Raw genomic sequence first — 15229 nt, 5'->3', positions numbered from 1 at the left:
GGATAATCAGAAAAATACTCAGGGAAGCCAAATAAGGAGAGAAGCCAAAGGAGGGTTGCACCAAGGGTGGAAATGGCTTACAACATAAATGTGGCCTTGACTTGGTGACCTTGTTCCCCCAAAGAGTTACCGGGCACCCACTGTGCACCAGATAGAAAGCCCTGGAAGGAGGGGCAGGCAGGAGGTGACAGGCAGAGACCTCAGAAAGATGTGAGTGCCCACCTCACTTGCGGTTATCCTGAGATCGTGTCTGGGAGCAGACAGAGGCCTGTTTCCCCGAGGAAAGGGAGTGAGGTGATCGTCGGAAGAGGTGACCTGAAGGGGACTACTTGGTCCTGTTCGTGAGGAGAGGCAGGGAATCTGTTGCAGGCTGAGTAACAGCTATAAGCTAACCTTAGTGGCTGTATTAATGTCCACCCCAAACACATTTGTAACAGCGCGCCTCCCCGTCACCAGTGGGCTGCAGTGTGACTCTGCCTGTCTTCTTGCAGTATCGGAGCTTCAGGAGGAAGGCATGAACGCCATCAACCTGCCTCTCAGCCCGATCCCCTTCGAGCTGGACCCAGAGGACACCATGCTGGGTAACTGGGTCTCTTGTTCTCTGGGTTAGCCTAATGCCTTCCGGTGGAGCCACCCCCACTGACTGCCTTTTCCTTTTAAAGAGGAGAATGAAGTGCGAACAATGGTGGACCCAAACTCCCGCAGCGACCCCAAACTGCAAGAACTGATGAAGGTAAGAAGAAATCAGGAGGGGTGTCAGCTGCCCCGCCCCACCCTGGGCTCAACAGGCGTCTGTAGACCACCTGCTCTGGACGGGCAGCTCGTGGTCCCATAGGTGGACATCTCAAATTTAACAAAAATGGCACATGGCAGCTGCGCAAGGAATGGTGTGGATCATAAGTGCCAGAGAAGTTAGTGCAGATGAGCTCACATTTGCCACGATCTTCAGGTTCACACAGTCTTTCTGCTTTTCTCAAGGGCCCTCAAAGGCACCCTGCAAAGTAGGACTTCATGTGATCCCCACTTACAGGTGAGGAAAGTGAGTCTTAGAAAAGCCAGTGGTTTGTTTATGGTCCCAGCTGAGTAGAGATGGAATTCAAACAGAAGTAGATAGGATTGAATTACATCATGTACGTTGTGCCTGGCAGAGGGGCTGGCATGTGGTCATCCCCTAAAAAATGTTCATGCCATCCCCCTTTGGATTCCCCATCCTGTGTTTTTCTTCATTAGCTTCTCCAAGCTGCAGTCAAAACAGGACAAAAAGGCACTGGACGCCAAAGTGCTTCGTCCAAAATGTGCATCAGATCTCTCATTTTCCTGTTCAAACCATGGGTGTAGATTCCTGCCAACTGAAGGTTGAGGCCCATGCTCCTGAGGGTGGTGGTTGAGGTCTCATGCTCTAGCTGCCTGTTCCACCTTAGATTGTCCCTTTAGAGTCACCACCTGATGACTAGTTACCACTACTCAGACACCTCTCTGTCTCCTTCCCTAAATGATGAGCTTCTCAGGGTTAGAGACTGCCTCTTTTTTCATCATTGTACCCCAGGATCCAGCACAGAATATGACATGGAGCCCATATTCATAAATGCTGGGTGGGTGGGTAGGGGATGTGTGGGGGATGGCTGGATGGTGGGAGGGGGGAAGGGTAAGGAGGGAAGCTCCTACCAACAGTAGAACAATATAGAACAATGTGCTGTGAAGGCCCGGGCTTCCCCCAGGTATGGAAACCCAGCCCAGCTACAGCCCCTGTAATAGAGGCGATCTATTTCTGCTAAGTCAAAGAAGTCAAATACACAAGGTGGTGTTCTTTGTGATTCCATTTTTACAAAATTATGGTGGTTGCCTGACACCTGTCCTCAGGGAAGGGGACTGACTGAGCACAAAGGAACCTTCCTCTGCTGAGGGAACAGCTCTGCATCTTGGTTGTGGTGGTGGTGGTTACACAACTGTGTACAATGACCAAAACTCACCAAACTGTGTCTTTTAAAATGAGTTAATTTTACTGTATAAAAATAATAAACAAACGACCTGAAAAAATTTAAAATAAAAGGCAACAGACTTGAACAAGCTTCAGTTTCCTTACCTGAAAAATGAAACGAATACTCCCTCCCTCTCATGGGTGTTGTGCAGGTTAACTAAAAGAGATGCCCGTGGAATGGCTCTGCTCGGTGCTTGAGGCAGGGCATGCTCAGGTAATGACAGCCGCTGAGAGAGAGCCAAGAGAGGAGACTGCACCGGCCCCACGGAGAGGTAGTTTGGGGCCAGGAGGAGAACAGTCCCTTAAAAGGGGACGGACAAGAGTTCGGTTCTGGTCTCTGTCCATAGTCAGCAACATGACCTTGGCAAATACGTTCACTTCTGTGTCTGATCTCCCCTCCTGAACATAGGAGTGATAGTAACACCGGGCCAAATGTCATAATGGGGGAAAGCTTTATTTATTCATAATAATATTCATATTTATTCATAAGATTTACTGAACATTTGGCCCTTGCCATATGTGATTCTTTTCTGCTACCTCAAGTGGGAGGTCTTTTCCTCCTCCATTTTAGAGGTGGGCCATCAGAGGCTCAGAGCAGAAACTAGCCTGTCTTAGATTCCTAAATGGCACAGGTACACACAGAGGTCCGTAGATGACAGAGCTACAAAAATCAGTCAGTCAGTCACTAACCCTAGTTTGTGTAACTCCAGAGTCAATACCGTTGCCTGGTACTAGCCACACACCCAAACACTGTGTGAATGTCGCTTGCCATTGGGGTAAGGAATGGTAAGGGGCCAAAAAATAGCAGGGACACTGGTGTCACCAGCACTAGAAGCACTTATACCGGAAGAATAGCAGGGCCCCTAGAGTTCACACTGCTTTGTATCCATCTACTGAGTCACATGGACAGTTCTGCTGCTTTCCAAATCTGAAGTTCATTTAGATTTTAATTGTCCGGGATAAGAAAGCTGATCTTTAAGAAAATACCCATGACTCTTCTCTTATTCGGTCTCTCTCCCTGTAGGTATTAATTGACTGGATTAATGATGTGCTTGTCGGAGAAAGAATCATCGTGAAAGATCTGGCTGAAGATTTATACGACGGACAAGTCCTACAGAAGCTCTTTGGTGAGAAGGGGGTTGAATGTTGCAGTGCAGAGCTTTGACCGGCAGGTGGATGGCTCACAGATGCCTACTTAGGAGTTGTGCTCAGCTTACAGATGCTCATGTGCAGTGGACTAGGACTGTGCAGAGTGTGGGATGACAGACCCGTGGAGCCTTTAGATGTCCTCCTGCAATCTGTTCTGCCGGAATGAATTGCAGAGGGAGGTCAACGACCAGATGGGGCTGCTCCCCCTCCAGTTGAAGGTCATCAGCTGGGTAGATGAAAAGACTCCACTGTATACTGGAAAACATGCCTTACCCCCTCTAGAAGATTGGGCATGTGTGGCCTCTGTAGGTCTATTTACGTGTGTCGGGGGGTAAGTGCATGTTTATATATACCTCTGTTACCTCTGGGCATGTGTGTGTGTGTGTACCTATGAATATGTGTATGTGTTTGTGTGGATGTATGTATACCTCTGTGATCTGTGGACCTGTGTGTGTGCCTCCGTGTATCCCTCTCTAGGTCAGGTGCGAGTATGTGGGAACATGTGCCTCTGTGATGTTCGGCTTCTGCGTGTCTAGGGGTGTTGTCTCTGGGAAGGTACGTTCCCCTTCAGTGTTCCTGTGGAAATATAAGGCCTCCAGGGGGAGAAAGGCAAATTCCGGGGTGATCTTAGTGTTGAAAGGCCAAATTCAGCCTGAGTGAATTTGGGCTTTTCCTCAACTGTTCCCCATTTTCTTTCTCGTCCAAACCTCCGCTCCAAGTTCTAGACTTCCATTCCTAGCTGCCCACTCAGCTGTGCGCACCTCACGCTGAGCTCATCTACTTTTCCAAAGATGTTTCTTGCCCTCTTTGTGACCCCAGATATGTGGGGGGCCTCCAGGGCTCGTTTCTTCTTGCCCACATTGTCTCCTGCATCCATCCTCCCTGCCATTTTCACTTGTCTGAACTCCTGAAACAGCTTCCAGCCTCACATTTGTGCCTCCCGGCTCACTGCCCCCAGCCCACGGCACCAGCAGAGGAGCCTCCTCAAAACCCAAGTCTAGTCTTTCCAGTGCTTGCTCTCCCCTGCCAGGGGGACCCAGGTAGGCCCTATAGCACCGCATTCAGACATTTCCTCAAGCGACCCCCAACTATCTTTCAGCCTCAGCTCCGGACTCCCTCACACGCATGGCTTGTGCAACGTAAAGTGCCTAGGATCATGCCTGACGCGCAGTGAGTGCCCCGTCAAAGTCTTTCATCCTTTTCATGAGTACTGGTTTTAGTGTTTTTGTGAATACCATTGCTACGTTACCACGCACACCTATTAACATCTCTATGCTTCCGCCCATGCTGTTCCTCCTGCCTCGGGCCCTTCTTCCCCGCTCCGGCAGGGCAAACCAATCTTGGGGTCCGTAGAGCGTGCCTGCCTCTCGTACCTCCAACAATCACATCTAGAAGTGATGGTCATGCACCTTCTGTGTTCCCTCGGATATACACGCGCATACATACAGATGTGTATATAATATACATGCCTTTATTCTATGACATTCCATGTTGTTTGTAGCTGTTCAGGGAAATGTCTGTGGGCTCCTCAAGGGCAGGAAACACCACATCGTACTTAATATATCCAGGCATCTCCAGGACTTGCAGTTTGCCTGCCACATGTGGTCAGGCACTTAATCAATGTGTACTGAATGAATGAATGTTATAAAATCTAGTCATTTCTAGGAAGCTAAACTGATACGGTACTCAAACATCAGTATTAGCCAGTGTGAATATTTAAAGGCTTGTAAATGCAGCTCAACACGGGGAGGAAAAGGCTTTGGCACATGTCTGTGTGGAAAAGCTGAGAGCCTCAACTGAGCCTCTCTCTCAGTGACTGCAGCTTTTATCTCCCCAAGCAAATTTCCTGTCAGGATCTAAAAGTGTCTCAAAATGCTCTGTGTGGGGCTTTCAGGGCAAGGGTGGAACGTGGTCACGGAGTAATGGAACTTGGTCGTGAGGTAATCTTGCCTCTGCACGTGGTTCCAGAACCGCCTAGCATCACGTCCGTGGAGTCCTGAGTCAGGCACAGGGCAGTCACATTCGATTATTATTTCAGATCTCAACCTTCCTGTTGAAAAGGTCATGCTGCTTTTGTCAACCTAAGTTTAGACCCTTTGTAGGTAGATGGCTGGGCGCACATATTAAAAAGCTACAGGCAGGATAACCAGGTGGAGAGAACCAGTTTGCAGGTGAAAATATGCATCGGGAGCTCCTGGGAGGAGTCAGTCTGGAGATGGAGTTTGGGGTGACCCCTCCAACCTCGACTTCCCCTCTATTTTGCTATCTTCCTCTTTCCCAGCAAAGTTTCTCAAAAGAATATTTGGCACTGTTGTCTGCTCTCCCACCACTGAACATGCGCCCCTGAGGGACAAGCTGGGTCCCACCCCAACCTCTCCACCAGCTTTCCCTTCTGAGGCCACCAGTGTCGATTCTGAAGACCTCCTATGCTGTGGCCTCTGACACTACTGAAGGTCTCATCCCCCTTCCCCAGCGCAGGGGCTCCCGGGTTCTCATGCCCTCCTGGTTCTCTTCAGCTTCCCACACACCCCACTTCCCCCGACTTCTTGGTACACTTTTCATCTCTGCATCCTGATGGGGACTCCTCAGTCTTCCCTGCGTCGCCCCCTCCCCTCTCTCTTGATCTCACACCCTCTTTTTGGGTGTTCCACCTACTTCTGCGTTCCAGGCATCACCTCTCTGAGGATCACTTTCTGAAGCCATAAGGTACTCCTCTGCCTTCCAGGCATGCCCACCTGGGTGTCACCCAGGCACCTTGGAACCAACCTGCCCCAAACTGACCTGCTTCTCTCCCCTCCCCCTCCCCAGCAAAGCCATTCTCCTTTCCAGAGGAATGAATGGTGTCACCACCACACAGACAGTTGCTCAGATTAAAAACCTAGGAGTCCTCCTCTCTTGCTCCTTCTCTTTCATCGCTTATATTCTGTTAGTCACAAATTGTGACAACCACACTCCCAGGTGCAATGTGTCAAACCATCCCATTTCTCAACCAGGTAAGATGTGTGAAGCACTTAGAAAGTACTGGCTCCCTCCATGCTACGTTGGTGGAACTTTCCAGACCCGCCGCTGCCACCATAACTTCTCTGGCTCCAGAAAATCCTTTTCTCCATGGCATGCTGCTTCCTGCCCTGGTAGCCTTCTAAGAGCTTCCAGATCCTCTTTATATTTTACAATTTGTCTTAACACTTCATAGGCCATTTGTCAGTAGGTTTTGTTTTGTTTTGTTTTTTCAACTTTTATTTTGAACTAATTTTAGACTTAGAGTTGTAGAGGGAATGCAGAGTTCCTGATCCCACGGCCTAGCTCCCTCTATGCTAACATCTTACCCGACCCCAGTACAAGGACCCAAACTAAGAAATCAACCTCAGCACGATGATTAAGTTACAGAATTTATTTGATTTCACCAGTTTTTTACATTTGTGTCCTTTTTCGGGTCTAGAATCTAATCCAGGATCACACACCTTGCTCAGTAGTCATGTCCCCTCCAACCTGTGACGGTCTTTGCCTTTCCTGTCTTTCTTGACCTTGACACTTTTGAAAAAGGACTGATTATTTTTTTAGACTGGCTCCCAACTTGGGTCTGTCTGATGTTTTCTGAGGATTAGATGAAGGTTACATATTTAGGGGAAGAATACCACAGACGTGACGGGTCCTTCTCAATGTACTGTATCGGGAGTACGTGAGGTTAGCATATCTTATTACTGGTGAGTTAACCCTGATCACTTGGTTAAGGTGGTGTCTGTCAGAGTTCTTCACTGTGAAGTTACTATTTTTCTCTCAGTGATTCATGTATTTAGGGGCAGGGGAGCTAATTTAAGATTATGCAAATATCTTGTTTTTCCTTAAATTTTCCCCACTGATTTTAATTGTTGGAGCATATCTGCCTCAATTATTACTGTGGTTGGTCCGGTGGAGATTTTCTATTTTCTCTTCATTCCTTCTACATTCATCCATTCATTCATTTTTTTAGGGAGAGAGAGCACGTGTGCGGGAGAGTGGAGAAGTGAGGGGCAGAGGGAGAGAGAGAATCTCAAGCAGGTTCCACACCCACCATGGAGCCTGATGCAGGGCTTGATCTCATGACCCCAAGATGATGATCTGAGTCAAAATCAAGAGTTGGATGCTTAACTGACTGAGCCACCCAGGCGCACCTCTTCCTTCCACATTTGTTAATTGGAATCCTTCTGTTTGTTAGGAAAAGTTGCCCATTTATTTATTCAGTATATTAGCATGGACACAAGGGTATTTATTTTATACTTTAGATTATAATCCAATATTACCTTTTTTTTTTTTTTTTTTGGCTCCTATACCTCCAGCTTTGACCATTGGGAACTCTTGCAGGTGGGCTCCTGGCCACTTTGGACATGCCACCACATGTTTTTTGTTCTTAGCACATCCTTACTTTCTGGCATCATGAGATGTCCCGGACTCATCTTAAGTTTTACTTACTTTCCACAGAGCTCTGATTTCTTTTGTTAGAAAATGGTATTTAGAATCAATATCTGGGCATATGAGAGAGAGACTTTTTAACTTGCTATCTGTAGCACACATAAACATCTATATGTAGGTACGGTACTATGACCTGGGAGTTCGAAGATGAACCAGGCATGATCATTCCCAGAAATACACTTTCAAATTGTACTGGGGCTGGGCATGGGAGTAGGAGGGGCTGAGGTTGGGTTTAGGAAACTATGAAACACTGGCACTTAGAAGAAAGAAACTATGAAACACTGGCACTTAGAAGAAAATGGAAATACCACAGGCATGTCCAGGAGTCTGGATGTGCCAAGCGAGTCACATCTCCGGAGCAGGATATGGATCTGTAATCCAGGGAACCAGGTTGATGACCTCATGGGGCAAGGACTCAGAACCTAGACGTGACCAAGATCTGGAGGCAAGAATCTCTCGGCAAAAGGCTGTGTGTGTTTTACGGTCTTGGTGAAAGCCTGAATAGGTGAGCAGCACTGGCTGGGAGTTCTCTGACCACAAGCTCTGTGAAGGCAGGGTCATACCTGGGTCTCCACTGCACAGCCAGATGCTCCTTGCTCAGCAGCATGGTCTGCTCTGCTTGCCTTTCTCAGAGACCCCAGGCCTTCTTTCTGAGCTGCCTAACCCAGCAGCCACTGTTCCCTGGGTCTTGCCTTGGCAGCATTTCCAAATTTAGGTTTTCCTGAAAGCAGATGCTGGGACAACGACATGGGTGGAGGAAGTGTATATGAGAGGGAATCTCAGAAAGTGAATGATCAGGTGGGAAACGTAAGAAGGGAAGAGGTAGGCCCGTTTGAGGGCGCATTCATAAGGACGGCGGCTCTGTTTGCACCCAGCGCTCAGTCCTGCAGTTTTCCCTCTGAGAAACCAGGTGACAACACACCTCAAGTCATCCTTCCCAGGACAGGAACCAGAGGCATTTGCCCTCTGCCTCCCGTCACCCGCTGGGTGAGGACTGCCTGTGTAAGAATTAAGGGCCTCCAGGTTGTACTCCTGCCGGAGAAGCTCTTGGGCAGGAGAGCTTTAGGTCTGGAGATGGAAACTGATGGTGTGCTAGGCACCATCTGCAGGTGAGCCAGGGAGCCCTGGGAAGGGGCATCCACAGCATCCAGGAAGACGAGAGGGCACACATCTGCCTTAGGAGCTGCTCCTCCTGAGCCTGGCTGTTTCTCTGTACCCTCGGTGCTGCTGCCAGGGAAAATGCAGATGCTGGCCACCTGGGCCTGCCCATTTATGATGCCACCCCACCCTCTCAAGTCTCTCACACCAACAGCTCCGGCCCTTCCCACACCTCAGGACAAAAGCTTGCTCTATTTGCATCCCCAACACCTAGGTGATAGATAGGACCGAGAGAGGCAGGAGATGAAGGATTCTAGAAAAATGCTTGCACAAGATAATCGTTTCATGTGAACATAAGCTTTCCTGACTTGGGATTGCTCTGTGAGTTTCCTTAGGGTATTTAACTGATTCTTATCTTTAAACATGTGCATGTCCTCACCTGTTTTGAGGGATGAAAGTCATGAGGCTCTTCCTTCTGATTTTCCCAGTAGCATATGGGAAACAGGAGATCTTCAAACATGAGATGGAGAAGGGTCCCTTGGACATAAAGTTCTGCAGGAGGGTTTTTTTGTTTCACTTCAGAGTGTGTGTTTGTGTCTTTGTCCCTGATAGACGCTAGAGAATACATCTTACACTGACCTTACACTTGTCAATTGATAGTCATTAAGCAACAACCATTTCATTTGCTACATGCTAACTGCTGAGTTTAGGGATATAAAAGTAAATGTGTTGCAGTGTAACATAGGATGTAACACAGTGCTTGATAGTAGCGAGGGCTGTGGGATATCGAGTAGTTGTGGAAGGGTGCCATGAAAGAGGGGGCATTTTGAATGGGGCCTTATGGAAGGAGAATTTCAGCCAGGTGTAGAAGGAAAAGAACATTTTAGTCAGCACAACAAAATGTTGCTGGTAGGCCCCTGTTGATTTCAGGGTGAGTGCAGGGAGAGTGTTGTGCAGACAAGGAGTACGTGGGTAGGTGATCATCAAGATTGGTTGTGTGGGACGTGTGGCTGACACAGACGAGACACGGATCTTGATTTCTTGCACCGTTCTCCAATAACAGAAACCAGCGTATGTGGAGAATTGGCAAACTTTAGTACTGGAGGCTCTTGCAGTGCCAAAAAGAGGGGCTGAGAAAACCTATTTATCTGTGGGGCAGCATGCTGAAAGTATTCAGGACCAACCTAAAATAGCCCCAGTAGCTAATGATGGAGTAATTTGAGCACAATAATGAATGACAGTAGAATTGTAGTCCAAAGTGTAAAATCAATATCCTTAAGTTCATATTGTTATAAATAGCTAAATAAATGAGAGGAAAGGGACAACTCTTCCTCACTGAATAATTCTAAATAATTCATGTATTTACAACCCCCTCAAAGAAGTAAAAGTTAACTCCCACCCTTTGAGTAGACTGCATTTTAGTGACTGGCTTCCAGTGATTATAGTATGGAGCTGGGGGAGACAAGTAGCTTTGCAATAGAGAAACAAGGTACAGACCCTGCTTTGACCAACTGATCAAGCTCAACATCACCAATGATAAGTCATGTTGATAGCATACACCCTGGATACGATGCAGTGAAAAGGGCACTTCACTTCTGTGGTCTTCCTCCCCAGAGCCCATAACCTCAGTCTAACCATGAGAAAAACATAGGAAAAACCCAGTGTGCCTCAAAAATGTCAAGGTCATGAAGAGCAAGGAAAGTCTGAAAACCTAGAACAGAATAGGGGGTGCTAAAGGTGACAATGATGAGTAGGTGTGGACAGAAAGTCCTGTACAAATGTCAGTTCAGAAGTTGTGACAAATGTACTATAGTAATGTAAGATGTTAACAACGGGTGAAACTGGATTCAGGATATGCAGGAACTGTCTGAAGTATAATTTCAGCTTTTCTAGAAATCTAAAAACCATACTAAAATGAGAGCGTTAAGGAGGGCACATGATGTGATGAGCACTGGGTGTTATATGCAACTGATGAATCACTGAACACTACATCTGAAACTAATGATGTACTCTATGTTGGCTAGTTGAATTTAAATTAAAAAAAAAATTTAGAGAAAGAAGAAGAGCCTGCATTATAGAGAATCTTGAACAAAGAATTTTAGACTGCATTGGGTGGGTAGGCAATGGTAACTGCTGATGGCTTGTGAGCCAAGTGACATGATGAGAAATGGGGCTTTTGAAGGTGATCTAGGAGCCATAGAGGAAGTGGAGGAAATACCAGCAAAGCACCTCCTTGTGAGGTAATGATGACATCAAGCTAGAGGGGGAGCTGTATAGATGGGAAAAAGCTTCAAGAAAACCTAGCGATGTAAGGAATAAACAGCTAAAGGAAACCAGTGATGTTGAATGGGGATGACTATGTGAATCCCAGGAGGAGCAACATCTTGAAGGGTTTGATCATATTGGTTTTGACAGTCACTTCCCCACACCCCAAAGTATGTAGGCAAGTAGAAGCTGTGAAAGACTGGAGGAGGAACGAAGAGGACAGGAGAACTAAGTTCCAATCTTGCTTCTACCACTAAAGCATTTCTCTGCAGCTCAAATCACTCTTCTGTAAAACCAGGACGATGGCCTCTACAACCTTCCAGCTGAGCTAATACAGTACCACTAGCCACATGTAGCTATTAAAAGTAATCAAAAGTAAAAATGTATTTACTTACACCAGCTACACCTCAAGTGCTTGAGAGCCACATGTGTCTAGTGACTACATTTGGATGGTGCAGAAATGAATATCTCTGTCATAGCAGTAAGGTCTTTTGGACAGCATGCTCTAAGGTCTTCCCACTAAAATAGTCGTTGATTCTAGGATACTTGCAGATAATGTATACTGCTATTCTTAAAATGGAGGAAGCATTTTCTGGCCTCAAGCTGGATGGCGGTCTTTTTATTTTAATTATAAGTAGTAGAGAAGCTCTCTAAAATTTCTTACTAAGTCAAAGTGCAGAACTGTGCATATAGTTTACTGTTTGTCTGAGTTGAGGGACACATCTAATGCTTGAGTATGTAGAGAACATCTTCGGTAATAGTCACAATTAACTGTCTCTGTAGGGGAATGGAACCAGGGAACTTGGGACTACAATGGGAAGAAGGGACTTAAGTTTCACAGCTTGAATTTTTTCCATGTTTGTATATTATCAATCTCATTAAAAAAATACAAGAGTTATATATATAAATGTCAGTAGCAAATGTGAATTATTCTATCAGATGTCAAATAATCCTTGATACATTTCAGCAGCTATCCCAAGTGACACCGTAAGAAGAGGAAACTACCTAGCTATGATAAAGATGAAAACTAACAGTGAATATATTAAATAGTGACATATCAAAGACATGGTCTTAGGAACAGAGATGGTGGCTCTCACTACCATTATGTTTTGGATATATTACTTAGTGTAATAAGAAGAAAATAGATTTTACCGTTCAACATTATGACTAACTAGATGTTCAGACAAATCCTCTTGGCGTGCTTTAAAAATCTGGGTAAGACTTTAAAAAGGTTTTTTTGTATTGCATGGCTAAACTGGTGTGGAAGGGAAGGAGATTGTTCTGAAGCCAAAATGAAGGAAGTATAAATCCAGTAAGAGAAGTATTAATTCCTAATGGCCTATAGCCCAAGGTTTAATAGGTCACCCCTACAGGGTCAAGAGAAAAAGACTGGATGGAGTTAGATCAGAGACCCCTGAATAAAGCCAGGGGTTTCTGAAGGGCAACAATTTCAGTGGGTAAACTAGGAAATCTTGTCCCCCAGAGAGTCAGTAAGGATAAACGTCTCAGCCTTGGATATGTGTGAACAACAACAACAGGTGTGCCCTTGATAATTCTTTATCAGATGTCTGTACCCACACAGATTTAGGGCTAGGGTTAAAGCCCCAAGATGGGAAGGAAGATGGCAGAGTACAAGAATCCTGAGCTCACCTCCTCCCACAGAAGCACTAAAATAACAACTAATATGTAATACAGCTCACTCTAAACATGACCTGAGAGTAGCAGAGCAGATCTCTACAACTAAAGGCTTAAAGAGAAGGCCACATTGAGAAGGATAGGAGGGGAAGAAACATGGGAGGGAACCATGGGACCGTGGTGACCCGCATGGGGGAGGGATATTATAGGCACTAGAGGTCCTCCCTGAGGAGTAAGGAGATCAAGCCCCAAATCTGGCACCTCTGGCCTTGGGGGCCTATATCATAAAGTCCCCATAATGCTGGCTTTGAAAATCACTGGGGCTTAACTCTGGGGGGTGGGGATAGCAAACCAAGTCTCTGCTCTTAAATGGCCAGCACACTGTATCACTTGACCTGAGACCCAGCACAGAAATAGCAGTTTGAAAACTGCCTGTGGTGTACATCCAGGAGAATTATTAACTAATTTTAGGACATGTGCCAGAGTGGGGTCGGTATCTGCAGGAGCTTTCTCTGGGAATGGAGGTGCTGACAGGCATCATTTTTCTTGCCCTCCTTCACCCTCGCTAGCTGGACAGTTGTAGAAATGAGTTCTGACACTATCCATCTACCCTGTAACTCTAAAGCAGCTCCTACCATGCCCATGGGGCAGCCCCAGACAGTACCAGTGCCTTTCTAGAGCAACTCCTTCCCCAGGGAGGGGGGAGCTAGTCCCACCCACTATCATACCCACAGTAGTTGCAGCCATCCATGCCAGGGGCAAGTGTTGCCCACCAATGTGCCCATAGCGGTTGCATCCCAACCACAACAGGAGGCATACACAGCACACATGGAGGACACCTGTGGAGTACTTGTTTCTGGTGACTGGAGGGATTGTGCTACTGGACACCACAGGATGCATTCTACAGAAGACCACTATTTGCAAGACCAGGAGACATACCTGACCTACCTACTACATAGTAAGAAACACAGAGAGTCAGACAGAATAAGAGGAATATGATCCAAACAAAAGAAAAAGACAAAAACCCGAGGGAAAAAAAAAAAAAAACAGCTAAACAAGATGGAGATAAGCAATCTACCTGATAAAGAGTTTAAAGTAGTGGTCCTAAACTACTCACTGGACTTGAGAAAAGAGTGAATGAACTCATTAAGAACTTCAGAAAAATATATGAAAAATAACTAAGCAGACCTGAATAATAACTGAAAGGAAAAACACCTTAGAAGAAATCAACAGTAGAGGATGCAGAAAAACAGACCAGTAATCTGGAAGACAGGGTAGTAAAAAGCACTCAAGACAACAAAAGGACAAAAAGAATTGTAGAAAATGAGGATATGTTAAGAGAACTCTTCATCAAGAATAATAACATTTGCATGATAGGGGTTCCAAAAGGAGAAAAGAGAAACATGGGAGCAAAACTTATTTCAATAAATAATAGCTGAAAACTTCTCTAACTGGGGAAGAAAACAGACATCCAGGTCCAGAAAACACAGAGAACACCAAACATAATGCACCCAAGGAGGTCTACGCCAAAACACATAGTAATTAAAATGACAAAAAGATAAAGAGAGAATCTTAAAAGCAGCAAGAGAAAAGTGAACAGTTACACACAAGGGAAAACCCATAAGGCTATCAGCTAATTTTCCGACAAAACCTTTTCATGCCCAAAGGGAGTGGCATACTATATTCAAATTGATGAAAAGAGAAAACCTACAACCAAGAATACTCTACCCAGCAGAGTTATCATTCAGAATAGAAGGAGAGATAAAGAGTTTCCCGGACATTAAAGGAATTCATCACAACTAAACTGGCCTTACAACAAACGTTAAAGGGACTTCCTTAAGTGGAAAAGGCCATAATTAGAAATTTTAAAAATTATGAAAAAAAAATTTCACTAGTAAAAGTAAACATACACTAAAGGGAGTAAAGCTGGTATGAAGATTAAAAGACAAGAATTATAAAACCAATTATGTCTTAAAAAATAGTTAACGGACTCAAAAAGATGTAAAATAGGACATCATATACATAAAACATGGAGGGAAAAGAGTAAAAATGAAGTTCTTTTAGAAAGTACTGAAACTTAAATGACCATCACCTTAATGTAGACTGCTATATACTTAAGATATTATATATAAACTTCATGGTAACCAACAGCCAAAAATCTCTCTCAGATAAAAGATAAAGAGAAAGGAATCCAAGTATAACACTAAAGTCATCAGTGACAAGAGAGCAAGAGAAGAAGGAACAGAGAACCTACAAAAAGAACCAGAAGACAATTAACAAAATGGCAATAAGTACATACCTATCAATAACTACTTCCAATGTAAATGGTCTAGTTGCTCCAAAACATGAGGTGGAGGAACAGGTAAAAAACAAGACCCATTAATATGCTGCCTACAAGAGACTCAATTCAGAGCTAAGAACACATACACACAGAAAAAGATATTCCATGCAAATGGAAGTGAAAACAAAAAAGCAATATTTACATCAGCAAAATAGACTTTAAAACAGAGATGGTAGGTTCTGGTCCAAGATGACCACTTGAAGATCCTCAACTCACCAAATCTATACCTATTTATAGGGCGATTCCTCCTGAAGAACTGAGGGCTGACTGAACAGCTGCACAACAAAAGATAGATACATAGAAAACAGCAAGAC

General features: G+C 45.2%; 1 protein-coding gene across 1 annotated transcript in view; it reads left to right on the top strand.

Annotated features, from left to right (window-relative positions):
* PARVA (parvin alpha) overlaps nt 1-15229 on the top strand; it is a 165295-nt gene that overhangs the window by 98071 nt on the left and 51995 nt on the right. Inside the window, exons 2-4 of the mRNA XM_028116868.2 lie at nt 492-581; nt 663-733; nt 3003-3105. Coding sequence (XP_027972669.1) covers nt 492-581; nt 663-733; nt 3003-3105 — 264 coding nt within the window. The remainder of the gene's footprint in view (nt 1-491; nt 582-662; nt 734-3002; nt 3106-15229) is intronic.

This window comes from Eumetopias jubatus, unplaced genomic scaffold, assembly GCF_037043125.1.
Source record: "Eumetopias jubatus isolate StellerSeaLion01/CBP00866 unplaced genomic scaffold, mEumJub1_p1.0 scaffold_13, whole genome shotgun sequence".
Taxonomy (NCBI): domain Eukaryota; kingdom Metazoa; phylum Chordata; class Mammalia; order Carnivora; family Otariidae; genus Eumetopias; species Eumetopias jubatus.
Note: the sequence above shows the minus strand (reverse complement) of the source record. Positions and strands in the feature narration are given on the sequence as shown.